Raw genomic sequence first — 19,408 nt, forward strand, 5'->3', positions numbered from 1 at the left:
TCTTTCAGGGAAGGTACCATTTCAACGGACTGATGCCTTGAATCTCAGACCAGAATCTGTAACCACGACAGATGACAGAGTAGGAGATACAGGCGACGGTTGAAGAGCAAAGACGAAGAAAGGAGGAGGTAACAAGACTTTGGACCTCTACCCAAAACAAACAAAAAACTTGGGTAAGTTCAATATATCTTCGGATTACTTATTCTTAAAATTGTTATTAAATGTTACAAGTTTTCTTGCTCCTCGAGGCAGATGAGATCAGCCTCAAGTCCCTTTCCTCGTCGGATCCTGCAGCCTCGCAAGTTCCAACAACAATCTCCAAGTATAAATCGTCATATCCACATCCCTCACAGCCTTGCCCATCCACTCACTCCCCTGTCTCGCAACCTTCTCCGCCACCTTTTGTCCCGCCTTGTTCAACGTCAAGTAATTCACCAGCTCAGGTAGTTCTTCCAAGCTCTGACTGACGGGTATGTAATGAACCCATGGCACCAACCTCTCATCATGCCATTCTCGAAGAAGAGCTTGCTTCAGGGGAAGTGTATTAGAAGACAAGAGCTTGTAGTAGCGGCCACTTATTCCGTTGCCGTCGAGATCGAAGGCGAGTTTTGAGTGGAATGCTGCGTCTTTGTCGGCCCATGATTTTACGTTGAAGAATGTGCTTTGATTGCGGCAGAATTTGCGGTCGCATTGGAAGATTCTTGTAAAGCTGACGTCGTATAGCCGTCCGTTTAGGAACCATGACTTGACGCTGCTGATCAGGCCGTCTTTCTCCCTCAGGTATGTGTGTTCTTGATGCCCAAGGTTCTGCGCCAAAGCCACGAATCTCTGCCGTTGGTGGTTTCTCCACTGATCGTCGAGAGCGTAACCTCCGGTAGTTGAACCTGTCCAGTATAAGTTGTTCTTCTTCTCTGACCACAGAACATCGTGGGTCTTGTCGTACTGAAACTCTTCTTCGACGTATGCTGGGCTTGGAAAGAGAATATCGCCCATTGTTGAGAATGCACCCGTTGACAAGACTGGTGCTGAACCTTCAATGAGACGAAACGTCTTTGGGCTTATGAAAGCGCCGTGTATATCTTTGTACTCTGGATGTTTGCACAAATCTGACTCGGAGAGGTGATCCCTGACAAAAGGTAGCCCGAATGTCTCGAGGCCAGATTGGTCATCCCGATAGGTCTTGTGTGACGGGCAAGACTTCGTTACGGAGTCCCAAGTCGGATGCATCGACATGTCATTCAGCCGGATAGCTTTGTCGACGTCGCCTCCCTGTGGACGTATAACAACCCTTGGCTCGTCAAAATGATTGATAAGAAACTTGACATCTGGCAGAACTCCTGGAAGATTCCACAACAACTTATCAAAAATATAGCTGTAATGACGATCGTAAGAACGACTCGGATGACGACACTTTGTCTTCGCAGTCTTTCCCGAAAGCTGACAGAGCCAAACCTCACTCTGCGGCGTTTTATATACCTTTCCAATCATTTCAGAAACCTCGTTCCCACTGAGTTTCAGAAATGGCGATATGGCGCTGTGAATCGTGTCAAACTCATCGATGATAGGTGAATTGTGCTTCAGGGCGTATTCAAACCATGCTTCGAAACCAGGTGGTGGATCAAGACCGTATCGCTGTTTGTACTGCTTCACTGCTGCTAGATACGTTCGAGATTGACTTTTTAACCGACTTTCGAAGACTGATCTTGCTTCTTGGGCTAGTAATTCGATGGGATGAGATTGAGAGGTGAATGCGGCGGATGCTGAGGATGTTGCGTCGTGGATTATGTATTCGTTGTAGAGATAGGGGATAATAGATGCCGATAAGCAGGACCAAAGGAGAACTTTGCCCTTGGATTGTTTGGGGAGGAATTGACTTGTTTGATAAAGGGTGAGTATTGAGACTGTGACGTGAGACAAGGCTTGAAGTTGAGAGGTTTGTGAGAAGGGATTTCTGGTGCCGGCGATAGCAAAGGTTCCTATCGTGGTAGCTATGCACCAGGATGTTTGTCGTGCCTTGGTTTGTTAGTGTCTGTATAAGCTGGTTGACAGGTCTACTACGTACGGCTTGAATGGTAAAGAACCAAGACAAGGCTTTGACTAATCCCGTAAAGAGCACGAGAATGATATTGCTGTTTGGAGGTCCGAGAACCAAAGTCTGGAAAGCCACAGCAATGAGAAGGAGGACCATCGTTCGGCCTGCAATGGCCTTGACATTCGTCTCGATGTCAACTGATGATAGTGACAAAACCTTCACCGTGAAGCCCGGGATGAAGATGCTGTAGACAATAAAGAGAGAAGCCACCAATATGATCGATATTAGGGAGCCGAAGAGATCACCGTTTGAAAGTGAGAACGCTGAAAGGACAGCTACCAGTGTTGTCCCCTTGATGGTGCTGATGAGAGGCGAGGTAGGGACTGGATCGGACGAAATGCTCCCCGGCTGAAAGTACGTCTGTACTGTAAGGAGAAGAGGGGTCAAAAGAGGCTTCATCGCTGTCAGTACGGTCTCACCGGATTAGTATCCCATAATCAACTTACATAGAAGCCAATAGTGTTACTCTCAGCTCTATAAAAAGCAGCCGCCACGATACTAAACGCAACAAGCCATTGTGACAACGATGAATGACGCTGTTTCTGCGGATTACTCAATAAAGGCGAGGACGCCCGGGCGTTCGGTAGAGCAGTATATCTGAAGAGGAACGGAAGAACAGCCCAACAGACCATCTCAGAGCACAGCTCCAGTCGTCTCGAAGGAACATACTGCGACACTGTCGTGAACACCACCGCAGCAGTCGCAGAGCCCACTACGGGGTCAACAAGGTTAAGGGGCGCCATGCCCATAATGAATAGTGTCACCTGCGAAGCATGAGGGGACCCAACTGGCAAGGCAAAGCTGAGGGCCTAAAAAGCTCAGCTGAAATCAGGAACCGAACCTAGCCTCAAAAGAACGTCTACCAGTAATTTCAAAGGAAAAACAACGTCAAAGAAGAACAGCAAAAGCCTCCTTAAAGACTCCCCGTCCCCCCAAAAAAGCCAAGCGAGCTTGGCATGCCAAAAACATCTTGGCGCCCACGGTGAAAATTGCCCGGACGAATTGAACGACCAGGCACTTGCATAACTATTGAGTTGGTTTCACAGTGAAATGTGACAGTAGCAGAATCCTTTGTGGCTGTGTCCATCCTACGTCGTCATTCTTGTGCAAATGCCGGGGTGTCGTCTCGTATCATGACGATTTCCAACGATTCTATTGGACGGGAATCTGGCTGTGCCGATCATTCGTATTTAAACCGTTGGTTTGATCATTCTTTGAAACGACCAACACGAGGTTGAAATAGGAAACTGCCGAGGTGCCGAAGAATCTCATGATTAGAGAGTCTGGAAGGCTTTGTTTTTCCCGCGGTGTTTTCTTATGCAGGGAGAAACACGTAATTCAAACCCCGTATTCAAGCCAAGGAATTCGATCAAGAGGCTAATCCAAGCTTAATACGATATTCACAAGGATCAGCGCGCTATGAGGCCAGAAGCGGTTAGTATGGGGCAGTGTACGCTACGACTCATCTTATTCGTCGTCATGATTTGTTAGAGAGGTCTTGGCCAGAGAGATTGGGTTGAGGTCATGGCGAACCTCATTCATTGTTTCTTTGGAGAGAGGCGATATTCCTGCCACTTCACAGCCATTGTGTTCCAGATTAATATATCAGGATTATATCAGAGTATTAATTCTCAGTGATAGAACTACGTAGAAGCTGGAAGTTATCATTGTCATTTCGTACAAACCATTATTAAGCCGCGCGTCTCAGACAATTTAGCTGCTTGGCGCGAGTAAGCGGGGGATAACATGCAACCAAACATCAAACTTGTTCATTTGAGGTGAAACCCCGCGATATCAATCATGGCTGGCGTTCCTACAGCTCGAGGTTGCGACGCGTGTCGCAAGCAGAAGAAAAAGGTATGACATACCAATAGCTTGCATAGTAACGAGTGGGACACTAAAGAGATCAGTGCGACCAGGCTAAACCGGCCTGTGCGAGATGCACACGTCTCAAGCTCCAATGCTCAGGAAGTGGTGTGAAGCGCTTCGTCTTCAAGTCCGAGAACACTCAAGCCGCTAAGAAACACACGAAAACTGTGGCTGGACCGTCTTCGGCGCTGAGTAATGACAAGACGTTGGTGGCGGGTAACTTGGTGCATATCCTTGAGTTCGATAACCCCGGCTATGATATCTCAACATATGGCTGGTTCGTCAAAGACTTGCCCCGTCACGTTGGGTCGAGTAAACCGCTCGATGCAGCTATCACAGCGTTTGTAACGGGCTTTGGACCGTTGAAGGACAGGAGTGTTTCAAAGGTTGATGCTCTGGATAAGTATGTTTTTGCGTTGAAGGCGTTGAGGGAGTCGATGCAAGATCCTGCGCAGGCGTTTTCGGCGGATAATATGTGCTCGATCTACTTAATCTCGATCTGCCAGGTAAGTCCCCTACTCTACCGTGGTACAGAAAGTCTAACTGGGTTGTTCATAGGAATGGCTTGGCAGTGGTGGTGCGAGTGCTGGCAGTGTTAACTCAAAGCACCATGAAGTGCTTGCATACTTGCTTCAGAACGCCATCCTCAAGTCCCAATTTAATCCCTCCGACAAGCCGTTCATGCAAACGATATTCTCCATAGTGGTAAGTCCTTCTCTCCCTATTCCCACCCATGTCCTCACGCCCGTCAGGTCCTTGAGAGTTTCACCAACCCCAACATCCACCTGGGCTCATGGTTCTGGCAAGCTCTCTCAGTCCTAGGCGATGCCGGACGGCCTCTCAAATCAGGAGATGGCACGTCCTTCGCAAGTCTCAACATCGGAACGATGGGCGAAATGTCCTGCTTCATCCGCGATCCCGATCGATACCTCTACCAGATCCAGTGTACATATGCTCTTGTTCAGACAGAACACCCGAGAGTTATCAAAGCAGCTGAAGAGGCAGTCGCCAAAGCCAAAGCATCTGGCTCAACGTTTCTTCAGAGAAGAATGGGGATGCGTTTCCATACAGCGACCGCAGCGATGCTGACGATGGCTGCTATTCTGAATCGCATTCTACGGTCTTACGATGGCGACCCTGTCCTCGTAGCGGATGCTAAGCGCTATGTTGACGATAGTATTGTACTGGGCCGAGCCGCCAGCTATAATCGGCCGATTGCAGCTGCTGCGGTGGCTTCGCCTCTCGCGCTGTCATTAGCTGCGTTGGGTGATTACAGACGCGAGGAAGTTGAAAAGCTGCTCGTGGAGTATCAGACTGATTTCCCAGGCTTGAATTACTTTTCTGATGTCAGAATGGTCAAGAGGGGCTTTGAGGATATTGATAAGAACAACCAGAGAAAAGTGAGGTTGCTATTATCAAGTGAAGAAGAGTTTGATAGTAGTTCAGGTGAAAATGATATAGATACCGAGACAGGACCGGGGTGTACAATATTGTAACGAAAAGCAAAGAATAACAAGACAAAGTAGAATCTTCAAATATCTCCCTTGCTCACGCTTCCAGCCAAACCTAGTTCTTAGGCATCAGTGAGGGCAAAGAGTATATTACCCATATGTGCTGATTTCTGTTCTTACCTTTGTGCTGGGACTGAAGCTTCTTTTGAACCCTCAACCTTATCACGGCTCACGCTTCTTGCTCAATATCCTTCAAAAACGCAACAATCGCCTCAACCATCTGCCCCAACCCCGGATCCTCAAGCGGATAATGTCCCGCCCCCTCCAACATAACAGTCTTGACCTTGACCTTATCAACATCCCTCAAAAACGCTTCCGACACCCAAAGCGGCGTCCATCGATCCTCAGCCGGCTGCGTCAGCAAAATCGGACACGTATCAAAATCCTTCGGTTCCTTGGCCGGCTCATACGTCGTAAACGAAGATAAAAAGCTCATCGATACCCATGCGTTCGCGGAACTGTTATCGCGCATACAAGCTGCCAAGGCTTGAGGATTGTTGACGAGTGTTGACATTCGACCGGTGATGTACATTGGCATTGACATCCAACCTAGACCAAGAGCGTGCATTACCCTCCCCATCGGTGCACCGATACGACTCATGAAGAGATTTCGACACGCAGCGTCTGCAACACTCTGAATTCTCATATCCATAAAACACATGCCCACAATCCCCCTAACACCCTCATTCATCCCCGCAACATGAAACGTCAAACCACCCCCCGCACTCAATCCATAAAGTGCAATAGGTCGTTTATCATTTTCATACTCATGATCAACAAACTCACTCGCGATGTTAACCCACTCCTCATAATCCCAAACATGGCCCTTTTTAGGAACTGTGCAGCCGTAGCCTGGCATGTCGATAGCGACGAGTTCAAAACCTGCTTTGTGCAGAGGCACGCCGAGAAGCATTGACATCATGCGTCCGTTTGTTCCCATGCCGTGATGCATTATGAGTCTGACGCTGGCGGAGGGGTTGCGCCATCTGTCGAGATGGAGAGCGTGGCCGCGGTGATGCCATACTTCTTCAGTGGGAGAGTGATCGGGTGTGAAGTGGAGGCGTTGGGGTAGGAAGGATTGGATATCTTTCCATTCTTGTTGTTTGGCGTAAGTTGGAAGCTCAGACATTTTGATGTGAGTATTGATGATGATGGTATGTAGTCTGCTTATCTGGTGAGATTTGGTTACTTATACCAAGTCCTGCGGTGCATCTATGAGCCGAACGGAGTTCCGCAAGAAAGCATCTGAACATAAGCGTAGGTGCCAAAAACAATTAGCCTCAAGTCAAGTAAACCCATGCTAAATTTACCTAAATCTTTTTGTCACTTATAATAGAGCTCCTAAGTTTTCTTGTCTCCCCTTGCCGCTTAGGGCCTTTTCGTAGTGTGCGATTCGCTGACGTGAGAAATCGACGGAGTTAAGATATTCGCACTCGGCTGAAATCGTGTGGCAGCCGCCTTTCAAGAGATCCAATTACAGGGAACAAGAATGTCTAAGGCAACATATATGGTATAAGCTTAGTAGATACCGAGACAAGCAATTCTTCTTAATGTAACCCATTCTTCAATATGCTTGTGCTGACTTCTCATTCGACCGGGGGAAACCCTTTTCATTATAGACTTGTCATAGTAAGCACCATATCTGATGCGACACGTAACAGCTGGCAGCCCCTAGCCGTAGAGACTCGTTGTCATTGGTCATGAAACTGTTGTGAAGTCGCTCTCGGATGTCGGAATCTCTAATTCGGCATGTGCCTTGGGCCGAGACCTTAAGGACTGATTGCCAGGATTGGCCAAGTTCAGATGAAAGGACCAATATCAATGGTGGGACAAGTTTCCTTGTCCAAGGTGATACTGCATGAGTTAAAAGATATTTGTCCGGTGGGGGTATGGTGTCATTGACCAATTGAGTTGATGCTTGAATGCTCACCGATAAATTATAACACTATCAAGACATGAGCAATGAAGAGTCAGTGACTACGGGTTTTTGGTGTATCCTAGATTTATAGCAAGTCATGGAATGGAGATGAGCTGTCTTGAGTGCCCGATAGTGAGCTTTATCAACTCAGACAAGGTTCAATCTCACTGGTCTTATGATCAACGACAACGCCCCCGAAACCGATGGTCATTCGCGTATGCAAGAAGGTTGCATCGTCAAAAGTGTTGCAACAGGGTGACATTTCCCTGCTGCAGTGTATGAAACGCCACAAGGATGAGGAATAAGGTTATCAGATCAGCCAACTTAATCGCGAGTGTCGCAGACTACCCTGCAGGCATCCAATTCCGCTCGCACTCCAGTTTTGCCAACGCGCCGACCTCCAGTTCCTCCCGTCAATGGAGCGGGTGTGTAGAGTGATGACAAGTGGGAATTACATGATGATTAGTCACCATTCCATGCTGTGCGAAAGAAACTGTCGCTGAAATCGCCAAGGTGACGTCGGACCACTTCTCGCCTTACAACAGCTTGACAAGCTTGGCATCAAAAGGGCGCCGAACACGGATCCCGTACTTACGGCTTACCTTCCTCCTCCAGCCATAAGCTCCAACGGTCTCGGACATTTAAATTACAGGAATAACCATAAACCCGCCTCACCCCAATCCACCAACCATTTCTCACCCGCTAACTTCACGCGTTACGCAAGGATCTTCACGCGGCCCGTAGCATAGAACATTCCCAGAAGGATTTTTTTTCCATCCTGGTTTTCATCATGTCACCCAACTCCACCGTCAACCTCCGATCGGAACATGAATGTGGATTTCGCGTATGTAAAAACTGTAGAATGCCCAGCTTTTTCGGCTCCATTTTCTACGTAAAAGAAATACCAAAAACACGAGTAGGGGGTCCACTGTCAGATGTTGTTTTTGAACTGAGCTGATTTAAAATCAAGGCTGACATAACCTTAAAAACTTCCTGCAAGAATTTTAAACTTTTAGGTTCCTCGGTAGAAGGTAGGCTTGTAGTGGCAATAGAGCGAAATGAATGTCGTACGGAGTCGAGTCCGGATATTCGGACATACGTAATGCTCCACCGGCTGCAAAATTGAAGGTTGACGGAGGCAAAGGCCCCACTATTCCGGTGCTCCATCCGGCGGATCTGCCGGGGTGGCCGAGGACCAATCGGCAGGCAGGTATCTACAAAACCTCAGCATCTTGAGATTACCTACCTTCAAGCTCTCATCAAGGGACCTTCCTATCCTGTGTTACAGACGAGGTTATCACGTAATGAACTGAGCGAGTTGTCTTCCCCCACGGGGTCTACGACAAGCTCTCCTTTTGAGTAATTCCAACTCTTGTAATGCTACAGCTGTAATTGGGCAAACCCGGACCCTCGGAGCTCATTTTCCCCATCGAACCACCAAAAATGTACATCATAGCTCCCGCCACAACCTCCGATCGGAGGTCTTTCGGCCTGGGGTATAACATAATAAAAGGGTGATATATGGAGAACTACGGGCCGCTAATAACGTCAAGTCTGCCCACGAACCTTCCATTGACTTTTCCTTTTCACCTTCTACCTCCTTTCCCAATTCACTGTCCTCCAGCCTCCATCGTCTCACAATTGGAAGTCGGTAGCTACGCAGGACCGTAGCACTTCACAATGGGCATCATGAACTTTTCAAAAAAGCCCGCTGAGCCTTCACCACTGACAAACAACCCCCCCGAGTCCAGCGCCTCAGACACAGAGCCTCCAAAAGATGACACGGATTTCCAAGCCGTTCCTGCTGGCACTGAGGAAAAGGGCAACATCTTCGATCAAGGCGGGAAGAATTACAGAACTCTTGGACGATGGGACACGGTCCTAATCCTCTTCACGAACCAACTCGGTCTTGGAATCTTATCCCTCCCCTCAACGATAAAAACCCTCGGAATCGTGCCCGGCATAATCGCAATCCTCGGCATCGGCGCGCTATCGTGGTACGCCGCGTACGAACTCCTCCAATTCTACCGCAAACACCCCAATGTCGTCAGTATCGTCGAAATGACCCGCATCGTCGGCGGCGCATGGTTTGAGTCCTTCGCTGGCTTCGTCATGATGATCCAAGTTGTCTTCATCGTCGCCTCAGCTACAGTGACTCTATCCGTTGCGCTGAATACGCTGAGTAGTCATGCGACGTGTACTGTTATCTGGATTCTCGTGGCGTGTATCGCGTGTTATCTTTTGTCGATACCACGAACGATGAAGTTTGTTTCAAAGGCGGGAATTCCCAACGCTGTTAGTGTCGTGGCGGCTTGTTTGATCGTTTTGATCAGCTTGGCTGTTTCGGGGCCTGCGACTGCGCCTGAGGGTTGGCATAAGGAGATCAAGGTTGTTGGAAACCCTACGTTTCGCGATGGTCTCAATGCGTGCCTGAGAGTTGTGTTCTCGTACGCTGGCACATTCACATTCCCGTAAGTTCGCCCTTCCACCTTCAATTGAGGCTAGCTAACGCTGAATAGCTCATATATGGCCGAAATGCGAGATCCCGCAAAAGACTTCCGCTTCGCCCTCGCAGTCCTCGAAATCGTCAGCACCCTCTTCTACATCGCCATGGCCGTCGCCCTCTACTGCCTCGCCGGCGATCTCACCACATCCCCTGTCCTCTCCGCCGCATCCTCCATCCCCGCAAAGGTCGCCTACGGAGTCATCCTCCCAGCCGTCGTAGCAACAGCCCTCTCAATCGGCCACACAGGCTGCAAATACGTCTACGTTACCGCAATGCGACAAATGCGCGCAACCCATCAAGTCACCGACAACAGCATCAAGTCTTGGGTCACATGGATCTTGTCAGTCACAGGATTTTGGGTTCTGATCTTTGTCATCTCGAACGTCATTCCTATCTTTGACTCGATTCTGTCGATTACGGCTGCTACGACGATTCCTTGGTTTACGTATGGCTTTGCGGCGATTTTCTGGCTGCATCTTAACAAGGGTCTTTATTTCTCGACGTGGCAGAAGGGGTTGCTCACGGTGGGAAATGTTGTCATGATTGCACTTACGCTGTTTATGAATGCAGGTGGATTATGGGCGGCTATCACTGAGCTGCTGGATCTCTTTGCTAATAACAAGGATGGCATTGGAGGAGTTTTCTCATGTGGAGATAACTCCATCTTCTAATAAATGTTATATAGATCGCAAATAGACTATTGATTGTCCATGTTATCTTTAAAACTGGTCAATGCCTACCAGATGTGAATATGTCAGCATTTCTCACGACACCTCCTCAATTATATGTGATCAAGAGTCTTGTCGATATCACCAGCCATAGCCACATATCGTGTTATTTCAAAGCTTAATAGCATTCATTCTGTGAGCTACCAAAATAACAAAGGACCATAAGCTGTTCTCATAGTTCTGCCATCTTGACAAACCGCTTCATTGGCGAGTCTTATCCTCACACCATCGGAGATTTCCTTGTTGGCCTTTCGAGTTCAATCCTTCTCGCATTCTCATCTTTTTAATCCCAAGACGACCAAGCTCTCATCTTCCGTCTCCCATCTCACATACCGATTATTTTCGCCAATGTTAGTTGAAGATAGGGCAACGAAGGCCCTTCATCCGTTTCCTCATGGTAGCATGAATTCAGTCATTCTTGCTCACGGCCCCAGGGCCATCCAGCCATCTCATTAAAGTCGGTTGGCGGGATCCTCCAGCGCTCGACGCACCATATCCTTCATCTCTCCGTCGGTGAGGATGTGGGCCTTGTCCTCCAAGGGCATGCTATGGTAGCCAGGAAGACCATCAGGATCAGCATGCAACCGAACACGACCCATGACGCGAAGCTTACGGAGCCACTCCATACGTCGATTGACTTGCCGATTCCAAGTGGCAGCCTCCCCTTTCTTGATGTACCTTTCTGCTAGGAAACCGCAGGGAAGAGTGAAGTCCTGAAACTCATGTGTCCAAATAGTGCCTGACTTGAGCGAATCGCCGAGCTGTGATGTAGGGCCGTTGGCTGCGGCGTCAAAAAAGCCTTGAGGCCATGACTTAGTAACTTCCTGTTGGTTATGAAGGAGATTGAGGTGTGAGATGGCACTTGGCATGGTGATTTCTCGGCGATGGACCTTCGTCTGGCGATGCAGTGATGTGCTGCACTGTCACCAAGGGCCCCTGAGATGCTGTGCATCTTTCCAAGAAGGACTATGCTCGCAAGTAGGAGACAGATATCAACTCTGTTATATCTATACCCTAACTAGTATCCAACACTAACAGGGAGCCTTGCTGGCAGTGATTCAGAGTCCTGAAACACATACTTATACGCTTTCTGAATATCGTCCCCTAAGTACGTACCAAGGTTGTTCTTATCCACTTCGCCAAATCTACGCCTTTCACCAAGTGTCTCAGGAGCCTCTTCGATCCATGGCTCAGGATGTTTCCACGTTGTATCACTACTATCAGGCGTTACCCCATGGACTGTAGAAGTTTCTTGAGTTACGGTGTCAACTTCAGAATAGCTCGTCTGCGATCCAAATTGCGCACTGCTGTTGAGCCACTCTTCTAGAGGTGGCGGAGGACCTGGCTGTGGACTGCCTGGTGGTGACGATCTTCTCTTGCCAGTGGGTATAGGAACATCTTGCGGCGACGGTGTACCGTGTGGGGGCAGGTCCAGAGATGGCGTTGGATTTGTGCCCCTAATGCTTCGGCCCCGCAAGCGTGCTGGCTTGGGAGGCTTGTAAAATCGCCGAGATGGTCCGCATGGGGGTGGCCCTTGGGGGTAGTCCGAGGCCTCTTCTAAAGCCTCTTCATGGCCAAACTGCCTCGCACTCGGAAACGGATTAGGAGCTGTGGTGAACGGGTCTGGTCGAGGCCGGACATGTCGACGATAGTATTGACCCCGTGGGGAGCGATGCATCAAAATCTCGTTGTATGGAGAGTGCATCAGTCTGTCCATGACAGCATCAGCTATCTGGTCAACCAAATCCTCAATACGCGAGGTATCGGCTCGTTGCTGCTGTTGTCTTTCAAACATGTTCCGTCGAGAATCTCGTGCAGGCTCAGAAGAATGCTGAGCCTTTGTCCCAGCTCTGCTTGGAGTCACCTCATCATCACTTTCAGAACCGGAGGCCCATGGATCAGGGACTTCAGGATGTTTGCCCTTCCATGAAGGAGTCGGTGAAACACCTGGGAGCTTGACTGAAGCGCTGGAGGCAGAGCGTACAGTTGAGACAGTGGCGTGTCGGGGCTGTGTACTTGATCGAGGTACAGAGAGCTGGCCTTTCTCTGTCCGCAACACGCTTCTCTCAGCATCTGCTTCGTTCCGAGTCTCTATCAGCCAGCCTTGTCTGTCTTTTGATCCAATGGATTCTCCATCTGTGACCAAATCATGAAGGACTCGCTTCTTGGTTAAACTCACGATCTCATCCATGCTTTGGATCATCTTCAATTTCGCGAGCCTTTCAAGGTCTTCACTTTGCTTTGCCTTTGCATCTCGTTCGGCAAGTTCAGCTCTCTTCTCCATCTCGACTTTCAGTCTTACTTCCTTCTCAAGATTCACTGCAAATTCATTGAATTTCTTTGATCTCTCCTCTTCTGCTTCACGTTCAGCCCGCAGTCTCTCAATGGCAGCTCTCTCAGCCTCAGCCATGGCTCGGACATGTTCTTCTGCCCGCTTTTCCTGTGCCTGTCTTTCCATCTCCATCCTCTCCTTTGCGGCCTTCTCCGCCTCAAGTCTAGCTCTGTCGATTTCCTTCTTGGCGTCCTCTTGGGCGAGCCTCATGTCCTCCATTCTTTGGTAGAAGGCTTCCTCGGCTTCCTTTCGGATCTGAGCCTCAGTTTCCTTTTGCTTCTCAGCAGTTTTGGCTTTCTCTTCCATGGCCTTGAAGGCGGCTAGTTCAGCTTCTAGGCGAATCTTCTCGGGATCATCTCTAGGCTTTTCTGTAGGCGGCGGAGGAATAGGAGGGTAGTCCATCGATATTGGAGGATAGCCCGTCGGAATTGGAGGAGCAGGTTGTTGGCGTTGAAAGTAATTAGTGGTGTTGGCTGGTTGGTATGGATAGGCACTTGGCTGCATGTTATTGCCAGACACTCCAACACCCTGCATGTTCGGAGCCATAGGATACTGTACGTTGTAAGAGGGATATGATCTAGGACTATACATTCCGCCTGGCCTATATCCTTCTGTTGGCTGATAACTTGGATGTTGTGGTTGAGCTGGTGCTTGACCCGCACCTTGGTATGTATACTGATGCTGAACTAAGGGGTGACCACCTAGGCCAGCGTTACTCCAACCTTGAGACATATCCTTCGTATTGTGATGCTTTGGCAGATCTGTGTCACGAGCAGTTGACGATGTCGACGGATTCTCTGGGGCTGCAGAAGCTGAAGCACTATCGGATGGTTGAATCTCGTCTTCGTCATCAAACCAATCACCAGAGTCATCACTGTAGTTCTGCTCGTTGTTTTCGGAAGAAACATCTGTCTCCACTGTTGTCCTCTTGCTCGAGGGACGCTGGCGTTTGAAACGGACTGGGCCTGATGGTCTTTGTTTGAGCATGATATTGGACAATCCTCCCAGGAGCTTGCACTAAAGATTGGGGCAACTTGACAGTAGAATAGCGGTGTGATCTAGCAAGTTAACAGGGGGAATGAGATGGAAAAAGATGTTGTTGAATAGAAAGAAGGTAGCGCAGAGTTGCCTTCAGAGATTCCTCTAAGACCTCAGGGCAGGCTGGGAAGGTTGCAGCGGCAAGGCAGTTTCAACCCCCCTGGATGGTCTCACAACGGACCTTTGTCCTGTTCAGGCGTTTCTTGGCGTGCGGCTGAGTATGCACCAAGTAAGCATTGCAGAATGACCTGCCTTTTGAGCGTGTCAGAAGACTTCAGAATATAATTCCAAGAGACGAAAAAGCTTGGACAGTTCTAGGTTAATTTAGAATAGATTTTGATGAGCTCAGTGAGCTTTTTGATTAGATTGTTTCCGACCCTTAATTCAGAGTCTCAAGTTTTCTGCCTTTTAAGCGCCGGGGTTTCCGGCCCCCACGTTTGGCCTCCCAGGCCTCCGATACCAGAGCAGGGATCTGTATAACCGACAGACTTAGTGCTTATGCCTATGTCTCAGCCTGATTCCAAGCACACAATTGTTCTTACAACCGAGACAGAAACAGATAGACGAGTCAAAAGATCTTCCATGCTTCCAATATCCAAAGATTGATGGTTGGCAGACGTATGAAATGGCATCAACAATATCTGGAGGGTCAAAGCCTGACATTTCAGCCCAGAATCATGCATCGGGATGTCAGTATCTGGGCCCTGGAGATGGAGACCAAAACGTGGTGAGCAGTAATGGCGTTCAGTTCAACGATCGTAGCGATCACCGACAGTACACTACATTTGCACTCAACCTGCAAACAGATGTTCAAGGAATCCCATCTGTCTGGAACCTGGCTCAAGCCCTGAGAGCATCCAAGACTGAGCCGAATGAGCCAACCGGTAAGTTATACAATGGCAGTACAGGATGGGCACTAACGTTCTGAAGCAACCGTCTTGATTGACTGGTTGATGCGCCAGGCTGAATGCTCCCCTCTGGACGTTAATCGTCAGCACCTTGAAATTGTTAATCAGGCGACACCGGACACTGGTAAATGGATACTTGATAACCAGGAGATACAACAGTGGCAGGCCCCTTCTATCACGTCTCATCGCTGTCTTGGAATCCACGGGATTCGTGAGTTATACCATAAAGCTAATAAACCATGGGACTCATGCTAAAGACGCTGCTGTGAAGTGGGATCCGGAAAGACAGTGCTTGTGTTCGTTCCCATCTACTCGCTACCAAAGCCCAAGCTTACAACTCAGGTCGCTCATAATAGATGCCATAAAAGCTGATATCAAAGAGAAGAGTGATACTGCTTGCATCTACTTCTACTTTCACGAGGGAGATGATAAGTCGCCTCCAGCTGCCCGAGTATGGTCAACGCTGCTTCTCCAACTTCTACAACATCAAGGGACTACAGATCTCGCTCAAGATCTGAAATCCAAGTATAACAACTCATTTCGTGGTACAGCTCCCATTCACCCAATAGAATACTTCAATTTGTTCAAAGCGCAGGCCTCGAAGTTTAAAATAGTCTACCTGATTATTGATGCTTTGGACAGCTGCACAAATAGTGAGGGAGAAAGAACTCGACAGAGAATGCAAGAAGCGCTGAGAAAGTTGCCGCAGAATATTCGAGTTCTCTTTACTTCGAGAAGTGACTCCCTTATACGCGACCTTGGAATTAGTCAACGACTACATATAACACCACATGAGAGCGATATAAGAAGATATGTCACAGACCAGATCAACAGGGACTTGGAACTTCATCGAGTATTGGCAGATGCAGCTTACCAAGATGAAGTGATTACTAGGGTTACTGAGCTGACTTTGAAGAGCGGAATGTAAGTTGGGGGGATATTACCCATTCGAGTATGAAGACTAAGCAATCCTAGGTTCCTTCTAGCCAAGCTTCACCTACATGACCTCAGTAACCAGGGTACCTTGACAGATATCAAAGAGGCTCTTAAACAACTACCTGCTTCGTCATCACGCGCCTTCGAATCGTCTATTCGAAGGATTCTTTCCAGTGACAATACCTTCGAAACCGAACTAGCCAAGCACGTTTTTACCTGGACGGTAAATGCCAAAGTTGGCCTGACCGTGGATCAAGTCCGTGATAGCTTCGCCATACAGAAAAGTCAGGGAAATCAATACCAAGACTCACGGCCACCGACAGATGCAATTCTGTCTTCCTGTGCTGGCTTGATAGTGGAAGATCACGAAACAAAGACTTTAAGACTTGTGCACGAGTCACTGAAGAATCACCTACAGAGACATGAAGTCTTCTATAAGCACCCGGACTTGACAATAGCCAAGATATGCTTAACGTCTCTTTTGCTGAAAGGGTCTGGTCCGTTGCACAGCCCACTTCTCGTCTACTCTGCAACTTATTGGTGTTCCCACATTTGCAAACCCTTCGACTCAGAGTTGCAGAAACTGGTAAAGAGATTCTTGTCAGACAATGTCAGTCTGACTAGAGCGTTCAGGTTGATTCCAGGAGTCTCGGGCGGTAACTTTGATGGGATGACCGGGTTACACGCGGCGGTATACTTCAATCGCCTCACATGGATCAAACGCCTTCTGAAATCCGGCATAGATATCAATTCTAGATGCTCAAACGGCCAAACGGCTTTGCACTGGGCGGCAATACATGGCAGACACAAGCTTCTAACCTACTTGGTCCAAAAGTCTGCAGATACCAACATTCAGGACAAGTCTGGTGATACAGCTTTGCACAAGTTACTCATGGGACCTACCACCGAGGGCTTGCGAGCTGTCCGCTCTCTTATCCGTGGAGGCGCTAGGATCGATCTCAAAGGGAGCAAGGGGCTAACGCCTTTATCATCTGCTATTCGTTATGGCCCGACTTCGATAGCTCTTCTGCTGATCAAAAGCCAGAAAGATGTTAATGTTGAGGTTACAGCAGGATGGACTTCGCTGAGGGAAGTCTTTTATCATGCTCACGAGATGATTCATAAGTTGAGCCATAATAATAGCTCTTCTGATGACGGATGGACGCCTCTCAGAGACGCAGTGAGGAATCACGTCTACTGCCTGATACACTTTCTCCTGAACAGAGGTGTGGATCTCAATCGCCCTACGAGTGATGGGTGGCTACCAGTGCTCCATATCGTTAAAGGTGGAAGCTCAGTAGTCCTCCAACGTTTGCTAGAGCGGCAACCAAACCCAGCTGATGCCAATCAACGAGATGTAAAAGACGGGAAATCTGCTCTTCATTGGGCTTTTTATTACAAACAACACTCTGCGATCAGATTGTTAATAGAGCACGGAGCAAATGTGAACGAAAAAGACCCTGAGGGATGGACACCGCTCATCCAGGCTATTTGTGAGAAGAACGAGGACTTGGTCTGGCTACTCATCAAAAAAGGCGCCCAGGTCGATCAGAAGGATGCAAAGGGGTGGCTACCTCTGCACTACGCCATTGAGTTCCGGAGCACTGGCGTAGTCTGGCTTTTGATATTGAATGGAGCCGATGTGAAGCTCAGGCACATCAACGTCCCCAGTGTTCTTGATCTGGCACTGCAAAAGGCTGAATATTCTTTTGCATGGCTGCTCTGTCAGCATGGGGCCGATATCAATGAGGTGGATGAGAAAGGCATGACTAGATTGCATCGAGCTTCTTATAGCGGACGGGTGAAGGACGTGGAGTTCCTCCTTACGAATGGCGTCGAGCCTGGGATGAAGGATACGGCTGGATTCACTGCACTCCACTATGCAGTGCTGGGAGGCTCGGAGGCGGTAGTGAGGCTTCTTGCATCAAGATGTTCTCTGAGGGAGGTCATTGACGAGCCTGATGTCAAGGGCAACACAGCGTTAATACTCGCAACCTTACGACGAAATAAGCCCATGGTGCGAGCTCTCGTTGACAATGGGGCATCTCTCGAACTTCAAGATTCAGCTGGCGTGACGGCACTCCATCATGCTGCCAGGCTAGGTTTTGAGGGTGGCGTCAAATTGATCATCAATCAATCTCTGGATATCAACATGCCGGACAAACAAGGATACACGGCTGTCCATCATGCAGTCAACAGCACCGAGGCGAGCAGCCACACGATTAGGCTGCTCAAGGAAGCAGGAGCGGACTTGGACGTACAGGATCATGCTGGGCTCACACCGTTGATGTTAGCAGTTCATCTCGGAATGTTCCCTGAGGCGCGACAGCTTTTGTCCCAGGGAGCCGACCGCCATGTGAGGAATGCACAGGGTTGGTCAGCGATCGATGTGCTTAAATCTCCAGGGCACCAGAGTAGGAAACATGATCAGATCAGAGTTTGGCTTGAGGAATCATCCTCAAACTCTTCTTTTGAAGGTTCGAATTCCGGATATGGACTGTATGGCTATGACGATTATGATGCATTATAGAAGTACCTAACACAATTCTCATCACTTGTATACCAGACTTCCATCTTGATCAATAGATCATGTTTGCGTAAAATTGAACGTTCCGCCATGAAAGTTCCCGTTAACCTGCGTGGCCGTATTACTTGCAATGTTCTGATCTCCCTGTCCTGTATGAACATACTGCTTCCCAATCCCAGTATTATTCAGCACCATTGATGGCTCCCTGCCCACAGTTCTATCCATACCCATACCCATCAATTCTTTAATCTGCTCTCTCGTAGCAGCCTTCACAACATGATTCAGCGTGAGAACCTGCAAATCCCCAAGGATCCCCTCAACCAGCACATTGGCTTTGTCAATCTGGGGGAAAGACTTCACAGCCCTAAGATATCTATGCGTTCGTGTCGCTCCACTTGGGGGCACCATGGCCTCGAAGATATGATGGAGCTGCGTTGCTTTGTCGCTACATGCTCGCAGAACGGCTTCAAGAGCAGCGTAGGATTCTGGTGGATGAGAGTCTTGTTGGATGCCGTGAGCGGCTATCGTGAGGCTCTCTTGTATGAGGGGGAGGCGAGACGCTGCATCTCGAAGTGATGGGGGTAGACCCGAAGAGTCCTTGGCGGTCTTGTACAGAGTGATTGTAGCCTCGATAACAGTAATGGCGCCGGAAATGATGCCTAGAACCTCTGCTCCCGACATGGTAGTATCTCATCTGCTTTAATCCCGCAGATGAGTCAATGATGCGGAGGGGTGCTGTGACTGGGATGAATGAATGTTTAACCCTGTCTAGCAGCAGTGATTTGCAACCTGGCTAGGCTGGGACTGTAAGGCTTTTTGCCGAGGGTTGAAAACCTCTGTAAATCACAAACACAATAGGATTATGCCTTGTCCTTTTCAGAATGGCGTTGTGCCCGAGTGGGGGTATTTATGCAGTCAGCATGCAACCCCCTCGTCACGCATGCAGCCCTCTGCAGAGAGCAAGGAAACTCCATACTTGTCAAAAACAAGTAGTCAAAAGATCGTCTAAACTCATCCTAAAATTACCGAACTTTTTATGTCGT

The 19,408-nt window shown here is 48.6% G+C and overlaps 8 protein-coding genes across 8 annotated transcripts; 3 read left to right on the top strand and 5 right to left on the bottom strand.

Annotated features, from left to right (window-relative positions):
• Window positions 1–150: 150 nt before the first annotated feature.
• On the bottom strand, window positions 151–3,092 carry FOIG_11111 (uncharacterized protein). Its single transcript, XM_031211658.1, has 3 exons — window positions 2,539–3,092; window positions 2,063–2,485; window positions 151–2,013 (listed from the first exon to the last, which is right to left on the bottom strand). The coding sequence occupies exons 1-3, from the start codon at window positions 2,839–2,841 to the stop codon at window positions 265–267; spliced, it is 2,475 nt and encodes an 824-aa protein (XP_031058842.1). The 5' UTR covers window positions 2,842–3,092; the 3' UTR covers window positions 151–264.
• A 627-nt stretch (window positions 3,093–3,719) lies between these two features.
• Window positions 3,720–5,548, top strand: FOIG_11112 (uncharacterized protein). Its single transcript, XM_031211659.1, has 4 exons — window positions 3,720–3,949; window positions 4,003–4,467; window positions 4,520–4,666; window positions 4,714–5,548. The coding sequence occupies exons 1-4, from the start codon at window positions 3,893–3,895 to the stop codon at window positions 5,455–5,457; spliced, it is 1,413 nt and encodes a 470-aa protein (XP_031058843.1). The 5' UTR covers window positions 3,720–3,892; the 3' UTR covers window positions 5,458–5,548.
• A 93-nt stretch (window positions 5,549–5,641) lies between these two features.
• Window positions 5,642–6,601, bottom strand: FOIG_11113 (uncharacterized protein; the record flags this gene model as incomplete). The annotated part of the gene is made up of 1 exon (XM_031211660.1): window positions 5,642–6,601. One exon carries the CDS (start codon window positions 6,599–6,601, stop codon window positions 5,642–5,644), a length of 960 nt encoding a protein of 319 aa, XP_031058844.1.
• Window positions 6,602–8,702: 2,101 nt separating this feature from the next.
• Window positions 8,703–10,611, top strand: FOIG_11114 (uncharacterized protein). The gene is made up of 2 exons (XM_031211661.1): window positions 8,703–9,861; window positions 9,910–10,611. Exons 1-2 carry the CDS (start codon window positions 9,071–9,073, stop codon window positions 10,565–10,567), a joined length of 1,449 nt encoding a protein of 482 aa, XP_031058845.1. The 5' UTR covers window positions 8,703–9,070; the 3' UTR covers window positions 10,568–10,611.
• Window positions 10,612–11,076: 465 nt separating this feature from the next.
• On the bottom strand, window positions 11,077–11,493 carry FOIG_11115 (uncharacterized protein; the record flags this gene model as incomplete). The annotated part of the gene is made up of 1 exon (XM_031211662.1): window positions 11,077–11,493. The coding sequence occupies one exon, from the start codon at window positions 11,491–11,493 to the stop codon at window positions 11,077–11,079; it is 417 nt and encodes a 138-aa protein (XP_031058846.1).
• Window positions 11,494–11,642: 149 nt separating this feature from the next.
• FOIG_11116 (uncharacterized protein) lies at window positions 11,643–13,943 on the bottom strand (the record flags this gene model as incomplete). The annotated part of the gene is made up of 1 exon (XM_031211663.1): window positions 11,643–13,943. The coding sequence occupies one exon, from the start codon at window positions 13,941–13,943 to the stop codon at window positions 11,643–11,645; it is 2,301 nt and encodes a 766-aa protein (XP_031058847.1).
• Window positions 13,944–14,537: 594 nt separating this feature from the next.
• FOIG_11117 (uncharacterized protein) lies at window positions 14,538–18,437 on the top strand. Its single transcript, XM_031211664.1, has 5 exons — window positions 14,538–14,878; window positions 14,925–15,113; window positions 15,174–15,198; window positions 15,245–15,826; window positions 15,878–18,437. The coding sequence occupies exons 1-5, from the start codon at window positions 14,620–14,622 to the stop codon at window positions 18,366–18,368; spliced, it is 3,546 nt and encodes a 1,181-aa protein (XP_031058848.1). The 5' UTR covers window positions 14,538–14,619; the 3' UTR covers window positions 18,369–18,437.
• FOIG_11118 (uncharacterized protein) lies at window positions 18,310–19,231 on the bottom strand. Its single transcript, XM_031211665.1, has one exon. The coding sequence runs from the start codon at window positions 19,044–19,046 to the stop codon at window positions 18,426–18,428; it is 621 nt and encodes a 206-aa protein (XP_031058849.1). The 5' UTR covers window positions 19,047–19,231; the 3' UTR covers window positions 18,310–18,425.
• Window positions 19,232–19,408: the final 177 nt, after the last annotated feature.

The sequence above is a fragment of the Fusarium odoratissimum genome, assembly GCF_000260195.1.
Source record: "Fusarium odoratissimum NRRL 54006 unplaced genomic scaffold supercont1.20, whole genome shotgun sequence".
NCBI lineage: Eukaryota > Fungi > Ascomycota > Sordariomycetes > Hypocreales > Nectriaceae > Fusarium > Fusarium odoratissimum.

Bases quoted from the DNA above. Each gene is read 5' to 3' on its own strand.
- FOIG_11111 (XM_031211658.1), bottom strand. From the start codon at position 2,841: ATGGGCATGGCGCCCCTTAACCTTGTTGACCCCGTAGTGGGCTCTGCG. The intron at 2,486-2,538 runs GTAAGTTGATTA...ACAGCGATGAAG, and splicing joins GTAACACTATTGGCTTCTAT to CCTCTTTTGACCCCTCTTCT. The intron at 2,014-2,062 runs GTACGTAGTAGA...TAACAAACCAAG, and splicing joins GGTTCTTTACCATTCAAGCC to GCACGACAAACATCCTGGTG.
- FOIG_11112 (XM_031211659.1), top strand. From the start codon at position 3,893: ATGGCTGGCGTTCCTACAGCTCGAGGTTGCGACGCGTGTCGCAAGCAG. The intron at 3,950-4,002 runs GTATGACATACC...TAAAGAGATCAG, and splicing joins GTCGCAAGCAGAAGAAAAAG to TGCGACCAGGCTAAACCGGC. The intron at 4,468-4,519 runs GTAAGTCCCCTA...GGTTGTTCATAG, and splicing joins ACTTAATCTCGATCTGCCAG to GAATGGCTTGGCAGTGGTGG.
- FOIG_11117 (XM_031211664.1), top strand. From the start codon at position 14,620: ATGGCATCAACAATATCTGGAGGGTCAAAGCCTGACATTTCAGCCCAG. The intron at 14,879-14,924 runs GTAAGTTATACA...AACGTTCTGAAG, and splicing joins TGAGCCGAATGAGCCAACCG to CAACCGTCTTGATTGACTGG. The intron at 15,114-15,173 runs GTGAGTTATACC...GCTGCTGTGAAG, and splicing joins TCTTGGAATCCACGGGATTC to TGGGATCCGGAAAGACAGTG.
- FOIG_11114 (XM_031211661.1), top strand. From the start codon at position 9,071: ATGGGCATCATGAACTTTTCAAAAAAGCCCGCTGAGCCTTCACCACTG. The intron at 9,862-9,909 runs GTAAGTTCGCCC...AACGCTGAATAG, and splicing joins GCTGGCACATTCACATTCCC to CTCATATATGGCCGAAATGC.
- FOIG_11118 (XM_031211665.1), bottom strand. From the start codon at position 19,046: ATGTCGGGAGCAGAGGTTCTAGGCATCATTTCCGGCGCCATTACTGTT.